The sequence below is a fragment of the Gadus morhua genome, chromosome 14 (assembly GCF_902167405.1).
Source record: "Gadus morhua chromosome 14, gadMor3.0, whole genome shotgun sequence".
Lineage (NCBI taxonomy): Eukaryota > Metazoa > Chordata > Actinopteri > Gadiformes > Gadidae > Gadus > Gadus morhua.
Window position 1 is genome coordinate 19,498,154 of NC_044061.1, and position 12,890 is coordinate 19,511,043.

The 12,890-nt window shown below is 44.9% G+C and overlaps 1 protein-coding gene across 3 annotated transcripts in view; it reads left to right on the forward strand.

Moving 5' to 3' along the window:
• The window catches only part of nfatc3a (nuclear factor of activated T cells 3a), a 69,840-nt gene extending 58,105 nt beyond the window's left edge, over positions 1-11,735 (forward strand). For all 3 annotated transcript variants that reach the window (XM_030376323.1, XM_030376325.1, XM_030376324.1), the window contains exon 10: positions 8,557-11,735. In XM_030376323.1, coding sequence (XP_030232183.1) covers positions 8,557-8,636 — 80 coding nt within the window. In that variant the 3' untranslated portion in view covers positions 8,637-11,735. The remainder of the gene's footprint in view (positions 1-8,556) is intronic.
• Positions 11,736-12,890: the final 1,155 nt, after the last annotated feature.

The window sequence follows — 12,890 nt, forward strand, 5'->3', positions numbered from 1 at the left end:
ATCATTATGCTATGATATTATCATTATATCAGTGGCATTATCTGGCCTTAAATAGTTTCAAATGCTATACCATACTATAGTACACTACCCTGTACTGTACTATGCTGTACAGCCCTTTACTATTCATACACTGTCATAAACTTTTCTGTATTATACACTGTCCCTAAACAATACTGTACTATACTATAATATACTACTTACTACATTGTACTATACTATACTACATTTCACACTGTTCTGTGCTATACTCCGCTATATTAAACATTATACTACACTACAATGTTCGGTATTGTACTATGCTTAACAATTGTTTGTATAATATATGACAAATATATTCTAAATTGCACAGTTGGACCACACCACTCCACTCTTTTTGTTCTTTAGTTTCTTACTTCCCCTTTGCCTTTCCAGATAACGTGTAATCACAATGCTGCAGCTACTGTCAGTAGCGGTACAGATCTGCAGCACTCCTCTGGTGAGAGTGTGAATGGATGTGAATATGACATCAGGTCATGGGGCTGGTGCGCCAGTAGCTCCACCTTCCTGGCTGCTAGGGTGCATTCACAGCTCCGTCCCGGGGAGAATATGTCCGCTCACAACGGTGATTACAGTCGTCATGGCGACAGACTCCGAAGCCCTTGTGGTGCCGACTCGTGTGTTTAACTAATTAATCAGCTCAGGTCAGCCCCTCTGTTTACGCAGCGTGGAAGAGAAGGTGTGTGTGCATGTTAGTGTGTGTGTGTGTGTTCATGAATGTGTGTGCATATGTGTGCGTGTGCATGTGTGTGTGTGTGTGTGTGTGTGTGTGTGTGTGTGTGTGTGTGTGTGTGCATGTGGGTGTGCGTGTGCGTGTGTGTGTTCTTCGTCTATAATAAAAGCCTGCCACTTTGGTTTGATAATCCCCCCTCGCCGAAGTTACCAGCTGCCTCACACTGGGAGCATTGCATTGTGGGTTAAAAATAGGCCGACGCCCTCTGCCTACGCTCTTGGTAACAGCTCTTACATGCTGATGACACACGTGCACACCACAAACACACACACAAACACACACACTTACAGATGAGCACACTCTGACAGATTGGCAGAGCAAGAGACGGGCAGCGGAGGCGACAGTCACGACAGATCAATATGTTTTAATGAGCCTATGTGGTCATGATGTACTATGTGGACATAGACTGTGCTCCTGGTCACTATTTACATTGGTACTCCAGTTCTGTCACCAATTAAGTGCAGTAGCTTAGCTCCACACAGAGCGGACTAAGCAAACAGTGACACAGAGAGGCAGAGAGAGACAGAGAGAGAAATGTAGATAGATAGGGAGATCAGGTTGTGTGCTTGGGGTTCGGTGAGTCTTGCAGCTGTCGCAGGAGCCTCCCCCCCTGCTGTTATTGACCCAGCACAAGTGCCCGGCCCCAAAGGTGTCCGCAACGCACAATACAACCTAACAAACCAGTATCAGACCTTTCAGTCGGGTTTCTAACCTACGTTCTGCAGGAGAATGGACCTGTTCCTGTAACCGTAAAGATGGTTTCACCCTGGTCCATTACTGATCCCCCTCCTTGCCCGATCTCGGTCTAGAAGCCCTGTAGAGGAGTTGACCAGGAAGCATCTGATGGGTTGGGAATAACATTAAATAGCCTTTCTTTTATATATCACTCCAACAATAGACCCTCCACAGACCACACAGATTGGTGTGTGTTCCAATCTCACCCAGGTGTTACATCCTGCCTGTTGATCCATTTAGAGAGGGAGAAGTCACTTTGTGATTGACTTCTAGGATCAAGGGAAACCCAATAGGGGGGTTGCAACGCTTTGTGTCGTATAAGCTATAGAACGGCGAGGAGAAGGCCTCCGACTGGGCTGCCCTCGTCATGTGTTATGAGAGACTGTTGTTTGTTGTGAAGGAGCGTCCGAATAAGAGGAGAAGAGATGAAGAGAGTCAACCCTGTAGCAGCAGTATGAGACTGTTTGATGGGGTATCCTGGGGAAGCAGGATACCTTGCCACTGTTGTCTATTCGGGAGAAAGGACTTTGAAACCGTACCTTGATTCAAATGATCTTTTTCAGTCCCCCTGGAAACCTCCTCCCTTAGGGGGTCTCATCTCAGCCCAAACCCCTGCTCTGTCCTTGTCTGCTGGGTATAGCACAAACAAGTGTACCTTTGGTTCCCTAAAGCAATTGTTGGATGTATACTTGTATTAATCCTGTTGCTGTTCATGATTTTCAACTTCACACCAATATCAAATTACATTTCTATTGACAAATGTGTATGTAAATGGCTGTATGCACTGTTCATGTACATGTTCAAGTGCGCGTGCATCATGTGGGTACTGTTTGTGTGTTTGTGTGCATGTGTCTACGGTGTGTGTGTGTGTGTGTGGGTCTGTGTGTGTGTGTGTGTGTGTGTGTGCAGGCACCCACTAATCACGCTCTCCAGATTACCAACGCAGATCCCCTCGCTCTCAGAGAAGGAAAAACCTTTGGCTGAAATGTGCTGCTTGTTAAAATCAATAGCAAACATTCCCCTTTCCCCCCGCCACAGAAAGAGAGAAAAACCCAAGTGGAAACCAGCTCTTTGTGTCGTCTTTCCGTACAATTAAGGTCTCAGAGAGCGTAGGGCAGAGGGCCCCGGTGGAGGCCGGGGCCAGGTGGGGACCGGGGAGCCGGTGCCCCTGCCAGCACGCCTCGTTCTGGGGCTTCTCTCTGAGGACGCGGGGCGTGGACCAGGAGGAACCCTGGAAGTCCCAGCGCAGCTTTAAAGGACAACATGTTGACTGGTGGAAATAAGTCAGTGTGGGTGTGTCAGGTGGCGCACATGTGAGGCGGACAGGACGTGATCCAGGCTGTTGGGTCTGCTGATTGCCTTTCCGTTTTTTTTTTTTGGTTGATGTGAGGTTGCTTTGGCAGAGCGACATTGGCACGCGGTTGGATTTGATGTGGAGTGCTGTGGATGGCTGGTGTTCCCGGGTCATGTGGTCTGTCTGTGTCAACGCTTTAACAGATGCTGATTGACTGGAAGCTAATAACAGTCGGCGCTCAATGCGGTGCCCTCATTCACTTATGAGAGGTGCTGAAACACGTGAATGTGTGTGCTAGTGTGTGTTTGTGTGTCTGTCTGATTATGCGCAAGCTCTGTGTGTGTGCTTGCGTGTGCGTGTTGTGTGTGTGTGTGTGTGTGTGTGTGTGTGTGTGTGTGTGTGTGTGTGTGTGTGTGTGTGTGTGTTTTCGCGTATTTTGCTCTTGTCAAACTCCAAATTGTTATCATTACAAAGATCTGCAAACCACAAACAGCCCACATCCCAGCCCAGTGTTCCTCCGAGCACTGGGCTCCAGGCTCTCCCAGTGTGACAGGGAGCTGGACCCCACTGCTGCCGCTGCTGTGTGGGAATAACCTACATACCGCCAGGATCGTTAATAGAGACCCACTCGGACCACCGCTGTGCCCCCATGTCCTGCCCTGGTTTGTGGTTGGCTGCAGGGTGCCGTCACCCCACGTTCAGCCTGGTTAGGCCTTTTCCATCCCAGGCTCGGTCTTACGTGCTCCTTGGTGGGTTTAGTTTTTAGGAATAAAACACAGGCAAACGACACACAAACACACACCTAAGCATGCATGGATGCACATTAAGTATACCCACACGTACATACAGGCACACACATAAACACTCTCAGGAACGAACGCGCACGCACACACGCACGCGACCACACACACATGATTCACCTGATGACTTGGTGAAAGTGACCTTTCACCAACTTCTCTACGCGGCACTCTTTCGCAAACTCGGCCGGCTGAATGTGTAGAGATCTCGTTGACGGTGTGGGATAGGTTCAGAGAAAGGGTTCGAAAGGGTTCGAACCGAAAGGTTAAACGACAGCCCGACCTCGCAGTGCAACCCTGGAATATCCCTGCGAAGGTTTCCATCCAATGACCGTCTCTTTCCAAAGAATGCAATCGCTCGACGGCGGAGTCCCATTATGTGCCGTACCCAAGGCCTCGTGAAGACTGCTGCATGTCTTTACATGGCCCCAGCCAGTGGAAATATGGTGTGCTTGTCATTCCCCCTTTTCAGGCAAATCTGGTCCTGCCTGCTCCCTCTACTCAAGCCTTTTCCACATGTTGTCTTCATTTGCTACTCTGAACAATCTCTCCCAGTCTTCTGGGTTTGCTTGCTTACGCTGGCCTGCCAAAGTAAGATTATGTTGGTTTTTTTATGCGTACATATCTTGGTCGAGGAAGCTGTCAAACGTACATTATTATTATTCTAATTACTCCCTTTTCCATTTTGACAGTAGACATGTTTATTATCACGCTAAACGTCCGCCAGCCCCCCGCTCCCTTCTGTGTTACATTACGGGAGGTTTCCTGACCTATGCTTGATGTAATGGAGAGGTGATGCTAGCCAGTCACCGTAGATGTAAAATAGATCATTCTTGGAAATGGATGAATAGGGAAACCAGACTCCCTTTAATTATGCAAATGGGACAACTGACAGAAAGAGTAAAACGCAGATCTGAGCTGTTGACACGTTTGGCGCAGTGGTTTTCAGGGTGTGGGTTTCAATAGATGTACATGCTGCTGCATTCACTTGTTGTAAGATGCCAGAAGTCGTCTGCGCCTACATTCCTTTAGCAAAGCTTGGTCCAACTAATAGTAAGGGTTTGCTTGGCAGGCTGTAGTGGTATGCATGGGGGTTATTACCTTGGTCACAGGAGTTCACAAGAGTTCTCTCTATATATCAACCTTGATACCATTAAGCAACAACCTAACATATTCGAATAGGTGTTTGCTCTAAGAAGAAAGGACCTAGTTCAGGTGAAATATAAATTAAAGAAAGACAGAACGAAGAATGAATATTAATATTTCACACCGTTACACTACCTTCCTCTTAAATACAATAAAATTTAAACAAACTAGTTACACAAAAGTAGAAGAAAGAAACCAGATGGAATAGAAAAATCTGTAGTACCTACAACTGCTCGTACCTAGTATAGTAGCTACTTAATAAATAATATAAAGAAGAAATACACTATAGAAAAGGTTCACAATGAAACAGAGCCTGTGGGATTCAAGCAACAGTCATTGTACTGGATGAAGCCTTCCAGCTACAGTCAGTGATTGGGAGCAGGATGGGATTTAGCCTTCCAGCTACAGACAGCGTTTGGGAGCAGAAATGGATGTGGGCGTCGAACAGACAGTAGTGTCATGCAGCAGGACTGGGTGCAGGCTTCCAACAGACAGGCTTTAATCATAAACCAGCGACTTACATGTCGGAGGAGGCCAGGAAAAAATGAAGAGCTCCCTTCTCAAGTCACAGCCACCATCAGCACTCGACTCATCACTGTTGAGCCTTTTATTTTGCAGATTTCTCTCCCGAATCATTAAGTGAATGCAGCTGAATGCAGCTTACGTGAAGAGTGCTTGCGCACTGTCGTAGACACCAGCGATAAAGACCAGAATCGAGGTCAGTTTGCCTCGTACGTTTTCGTTGACAAACATGTTCAATCTGCATCTCAGACGAATCTTCCAATCGTCTGGTGTCTGTTGGTCTGAAGGGCAAGCATCTTAAGGAGGCATAACGCTTGTGCATCTCGGGGTGATTTCCGCATTCATCTGTGAATGAGTAATACAAGGGGGGGGAAGTGTGTTGAGTAACAGTTTTGATATGAGACTGTAGTCTCATATCAAAGTGCAGAAGTGTAGCGAGGGATACACGGGGAGACCCCTGCCAGTCATCCACAGAGGATCTCCCTCTGGCCCCAGCCACCACAACAGCCTCTGTTAGCCGTAAGCACTGACTCACCATCCCATGTGCGTCAGCTGTGGAAGGGTCTTTAGCAATGCTGAACCTACTCTCTCGCCCTCTCTCGCTCTCTCTCTCTCTCTCTCTCTCTCTCTCCCTAATTGAATTCATTCAATAAAGCTTTATTGGCATGACATTTCTGATGAACAAAACTTGTTGCCAAAGCATGGAATATAAGCATGGAGTATGGAAATAAATGAGTAGGTAATGCATGAAACAAGCTCCCTCTCTAGTAGGAGTTTGTTATATCTGCTCTCTGTCCCTCTCTCTTTTTTCACTCTCTCACTGACACACCGCTCATGTGCGTCTTCCTATGCTTGTGTTGCTACATAGTTACATGTAAAGGGTGGATCACTTTGACTATTTAACAGCGGTGTGATGTGTGAACAATTGCCATAATTTGAGGTTTCAACGTTTTCTTCTCTAGTGATTCGAATGTGCTCTCTTGAGTGGCTGTGTATGTGAGTAGAGGCCTGCAGGTGTGTGTGTGTGTATGTGTGTATGGGTTTGCTTGTGTGTATGTGTGTGGTTGTGTGTGTGTTTGTTTTATTGAGCCCAAGGCCTTTACGTGACAATGCCTATTTTACTAATAGCAATGAGAGATGTTGGATTCATTATAATACTAAGTACATTTCTTGAGACCGAAATAAATACATTGTTGAGCCATGGATGTAAATACAGACAGGATACAGATTTGCGTATGTAAATATTAAAATATTTTGATGCTTCAATAGATAAATGTGCATTATATTATAGAATATTTATATTTAGTTGCAATGTAGCAAAAGCAGAACAAATACTCGACAGATACAATTGCCAGCTAGAAGCCTTGAGGGATCGAGACTTTGTGTGTGTGTGTGTGTGTGTGTGTGTGTGTGTGTGTGTGTGTGTGTGTGTGTGTGTGTGTGTGTGTGTGTGTGTGTGTGTGTGTGTGTGTGTGTGTGTGTGTGTGTGTGTGTACATGTGTACATGCATGTGTGAGCTCGTTGACACAGCAGAGGAAAAGCCTCCCACGCTAACAGGATGAGTGACAGCGGTCACAGAAGCTCTCTGTTCACAGACTGCCTTGGAAAATAAGTGATAAAACACTTTTTTCATTGTACTGCTCTTAGCAAACACTGATAGAGGTGTGCACATTCACTAGTACGTTCACACGTTTCACTAAATTATTATTAGTTATTTGTAAAATAACTGATATGTTGTCATTTAGCTGCTGTCACTAAACAACATTGATAGACATGTGCACATTCACTAGTTTGGTCACATGTATGTTCTTGTATGTTCGTTCACATGTATTGTTCACTAAATTATTATTAGTTTTTAGTTAATAGTGATAAAAACATTATTTCTGTTTTGCTGCTTTTTCTTATCCATGCTGCAATACATGTGAACATTCAATACTCTGTTGACGTGCATGGTTCACTAAATAACTATACATTTTTACATATGTGAGGAAGAGAAGTGCAATTCAAACTGAACATTTTACGAGAGTGTTCTCTTAATCAAAATACAACGATATCTTAGATCATATAATATTTACAATATGAACGCTTGGGGTTGGCTGAATAATATATACAACTAACATTAGCTTATTTTATAGCAAGGCAGCATGAAACATCCATCTGTCACCTATAACCGTGACCACATAGGATCAATAGATTATGTGGACATATACTTATAGAAGTCAAGCCTTGAATTGAATGGGCTTGTTTTTCTGACCCTTCCACCTTGTAATTCCCTCGTGATGTTATTCAGCATCCTAAGTGTGTGACGGTGAATACATGAATGGTTGTACTACTTCTACTTCTTGTGTGACCTGGCTCCCTTAGCCAGGTCCTGGGAGCTTACAGACAGCCTCCCCAGCCACTAGGAAACAAGGATTCCAGTGTTGGAGGCGGGCTGCCGGTGTAAACACTCTGTCACGTATCTGTTAGTCGTCTAACACCAGCCCAATGCAAAGCTTTACCACCACCACACACCTCCCAATAAATACCAATACTTGTATATGAGCCTGTTTGATACACTTGTAGATGCTGATGAAGCAGGCCTAATGAACTGAAAGACAAGTTTAGAGGGAGGCTGGCTGGTGGCCAGCCATAAGGAGCCTGGGAGTTTATTTTGGACTGCAAAAATAGTTTGATGGAGTACGGTACTATAATTAAGGAGGGAATCCTGACAAACATGGGACATTCAAGACAATGGAATGATTTAGTTTAGGACTTTTATTCGGGTGTGATTATATGTCTAATGACTTAACGGCTACTTTTATAGTTTTTCCAGGTATGTTGTTATTCAGGTACGGTTTCATATAGCCCAACTTAAACTTCTTGATGGGAGGCAACTACTGAGTGGTGCAACAGTTCCCTCTGCTGGATAGAACTAGGAACAGTCGCGTCTCTTTTCTAAGACCGTTCACCCTGAAACGTACCTAACTAATAGTACCAACCAAAACACCTTCTTTCCCTCTACAATACAATCAGATCCACAACAATTTCTTCCACCCAGATACATAAACAACATAAAAATGACACATTTCCAAAACAATATTCCGAGTACTTCATTGAGTCCAACAGGTCCATTTGTTGTCTCATGTCTATTCACGTATCTAGTTATCCGTTGTTCTTGTACTTTCCTCTTTGTTTCTACGCTGAGCTGATGGAGAAGTGCCGCACTGAAAGCTAATTCCACTCCTGGAAGTGAATACAGACAAACCGCAGCCTCACCAACGTCTCTCTCTGTCTCCTCTTGTGCTCCACAGTGAATGAGATCATCGGCAGGGACATGTCGGAGACGCCTGCGGCCCACCCGTCTCCAGACCCTCCACACGGCCAATCCTAGCTGCCCCCCCCCTCAGCCTGCCCACCGGGCCGTGCAGCGAGGCATCATGTCCTCCGTCCCCCCGCGCTCCCCCGTACACCCCCCCCCCTCCCCTCCGGCAGCGGTGGACCCAGCCAGACCCTGAACAGACCCCCCCCACACACTCACACACACACACACACACACACACACACAGATACACAGACTCTACGCGCCTGCAGACCTGCCAGATCCCCAGGACGACGTAACCCAGTGTCGTCCTGCGAGAGCTCATCTGCACGGAGGAACACGCCCACAACGTGCTTTCTGACCCCCGTGTGCATGTACACGTGCACGTGCAGAGAGGAGGAGGAGGAGGAGAAGGAGGAAGAGGAGGAGGAGGAGGAGGAGGAGGAAGCTGCAGGCTGACTGACTGGGTGTTCATAGTATTATATCTCTGATTATGTCTCCGTCTTCCTCTCTGTCTCTCTCTCTCTCCGCGGTTCGTCCTTAGGCCCGCGCCTTAACCGTATCACCACATTATGCAAGTCCCCCCCCCCCCCCTTTCCTCTATTCGCCATGTATGCAATCTCAATATACGCTCGGCCCAGGGTGGTCTACAGGGCAGCAGAACTGAGAACTGAGACCCCCCCCCTTTGTTCTGTCCCTGGATGGATGCCAGGGACAGCACCAATCCATCCAAACAACGGTTAATTGTAACGGCTTACCTGATTACCTGAAACGTTGCCATGTGAGCCCAGTGACCTGTGCTCGGTTGCTGTTCTGTGGGGGGGGGGGGGGGGGGGGGGGTTTGGTGCCTGGCTAGTCATTCAGTAGCCACATACACACACAAACACACAACTCAAGGCAGAAACACCACAAACAGCACTGACCTTTCAGCAGTCAGACAGGTTTAATGTTTATCTATGGGCCTAGGTTAACACGGCAGGGTGATGGAACTCAATGCAGAGTTCTGCATTCAGGTCCGTCACCCTGCTAGTGTTGAGAGCGAGAGACAGTTCAAGATGGCAACCAGTTGACGAAGGCCTGTGGATGTCAGTTGGTTTAATAATAGCTTCTGTTTCTAATGTATTGCACACAGCTACGGCCTCGCGTGCAAAACATTAAAAAACAAAACGTTGACACTGAAGTGAGATTTCCAAATGATCTGGCTGAATCCCTTTGAGTTCAGTGAGCGTCACTGATGATGTTTCTCCCCTGCGAAAGCGTCAACCCGCTCATGGCCTGAGCAGCACGGGGCCTAGGGTGGCTTTCTGCTCTAGACTAGCATCCCCATGACAACAACATTCCACTACTTTTAGTGACCTCTCCTCCCCCTCCATGTAGATACCTGTACATTAACACAACCTTCCCTCCCTCCCCCTTTATTAAAGCTCTCCCCTCCCACATGTTTTTATTTTTATAACTTTTCTTCATTTTTAAGCGAACAAATGCCTTATTAACACTTAGCAGCAGCAGAAGCATTTGATGCTAGGTGCCTGACCTCCTAGGGGCCAAGGTGGAGTCCTCAGTGTGGACTGACTGTAGATGCTTCCGGAGCCTTCTAGTCTCTAGTTCATGTGTCGCTGTTTCTGCCATAGATTGAATGGTTTATGAGGGATATGATCTCACAATGGATTTTAATATGCCCTGAATTATGTATTCAATATATAACGTTTGTTTAGATTCTCCTTTGAATGGCCCAACAGAGAGACAACCTCTCACACACTTCAAACCCCAAAACAAAAGATAAGATACTGTAATTATGACAGATGAGCGGTTTGGATATTTCGCTTCGCAATATTCCCAATTTCGGGAAACAAAAAGGTATGTCTACAAAACTTAAATGTATTAATCCACTGATATTAATCGTATATTGGCAATCAAATAATTGACGAGTGAAGTCAGGATCTTGAATGTGTTTTACAGACAGGGTGAGAAAGTGCAGACAAACGGTAGATGGCCATCGCATCTCTGTTAGCCCTCTAACAACTCCTTACATTATATGGACGTTTCTTTTTTTATCTTAACCTTTGCTTAAACTATAATACGCTTGCATGTGATTTATGATACTTTACTTTAGTTGCTATGGTCATGTCCAGGTAACAATGATTCTGCTATGCACTAAAACCTATTGCCTTTAACATGAGAGCGGAGAGGGAGACCTCATTGCCTATAGATGTAGACTGTAAACATGCGTTTTGGGTCGGCTTGTGATGGAGAAAGCTGCTGGCTACATAGGGATTGTTGCAGTGTTTGTGTGTGTGTGCACACGCATGGTTTAATACCAAATGTGCTGAAAAAAATGAAAGGAAAAAAAAGAAAGGAATAACGCAACATTAAACCAAGCACATTGATCTTTTTTTTTTTTTAGGCTATGCAAAACCACAAGAAGCCAGGGATGTTTGACATCGAATAAAAACTGTAAATATTCCTAATGAACTCCCTCATGTGTAAAGGATACACTTTAAAAGAGAGAGTATAAAGTGACGGTGTGTCTGCGTGGTCAGGTAGAATGCCTTAACTCCTCCTTGTACACCGGTTCCCTGAAGTCCGTATTGTATTCCCTTCCCAGAGTTCCGTCTCAGAAATCATTCAATAGTAATAATATGAAACTTTGTAAGAATTGTAGGGATTTGTTGTTCGGGGGGGTGGTGTGGAGAAAGGTGTCTTTTCGGAATACGAGCTGGTGGTGTGATCTGAAAGACTTCAGGAATTAACGAATAATCAATATTGATATTAACAAACACCAGCATTCACAGGAAGCGCTTGCTGCCGCGCTCTCCTCTGTTGTCACAACCAAAGATTGAACCTTTGTTCCCATTTGACACGATGGTAAGAACAGCAAAGACTGCAGAACTCTATTTTTGATATGTTTGAAATGGATGTCATTCCTAAAAAAAAAAGAAAAGTTGGGGACATTTAAATATATAAATATATAAATACGTTTTTGTAAGATAAAAGGGAAATACAGGTTTAGCTGATGTTTACCAAGCCTTGTTTTTTTTGTCATTTCTTGTACATTTTGTATTTTAAACATTTTTGTAATTTTTAAGACTGCAGTGCTTTTTTGAAAGTATTCAAAATATGCATCATAGGCTGTTAAGTTGTGTATCAATAAAAAAAAATAATGTTCAGTCATGGTTGTGTCGGCATTATCATGCTCTACATTACACACAGAACATTAGGCTAGGCAATTATTCAATTTCGTCTTTGAATGGTATTGTCATGAATTGAAGACAATTCACTTATGACTGCCGGTTTTATAGTATAAATTAATAACGTTGAGAAGATATGCCCTGAGAAGGACGCAAATAGGTGTGAAACATTGGAAAACTAGTTTCTCTGGTACCATACTTCAATGTAATGCCCCTCACTCTTTAAAGCGGCGTTTTGAATTAATAAACATAACATTATCCTGTCATGTTACATTCTCCATGACAAGTCCTAAACCAATTGCTCATCTCAACCATCCCCATCATATGTTGGAGATTTCAAACCAAAACCAGCAAACTGACCCACTCTGGTCTCTGCCCTGTTCAATATTCAGAGGAACCCATTAGAACGGGGCAGGACTAAATGGGCTCAGGGGGGAATGCAGAAGGCCAACCTGCCACCCCCTACACTAAGGTCAGGGCGGCCTGGACTAGACCCAAGTGTCTGAGCAAAGTGCTCCATTGTGTTGTGTGGAGGTGGGTATCCCATTCAGGAGGAACATTAATTCATGCATACACACACACACACACACACACACACACACACACGTTTTCAATTGTTCCTCAACCGCTAGGCCAAAGACAGAGGTTGCGTTTGAATGGGTTCACTTGTGCCCTATGTAGGGCACCATTTGGGGAGTCACCCTTTTGCAGTTGCATCTTATATGAGTTGGCAAATCGGATAACCTATATATACACACACACACACACACACACACACAGCATACTAAACATCCATAAGCCACTTAAATATTATGCGTGTGCAACTGATGCACTCAATTCCACACTTTATCGAAGATGCATGGAGCCAATATTCATTCAAGATTCCGAAAAGATGGCCGGCACATCCATGCTCTTCTGGCAACTCCGCCGTCAGAGTGCCTGCTTACATGATTTTGTTGACCAGATTAACTGATTATTTTCTGTAGGGAGCATAATAAATGTATGAATTGCCACAATTTAGAAGTGTACCACGTAGTGTTCACTATTAAGGCCTTAGGGAACATGTGAACCAAATACAACACTGCCAGTCCCTTTGAAACGCATGCTTCTGAAACACATGTATATTGTATATTTTTTA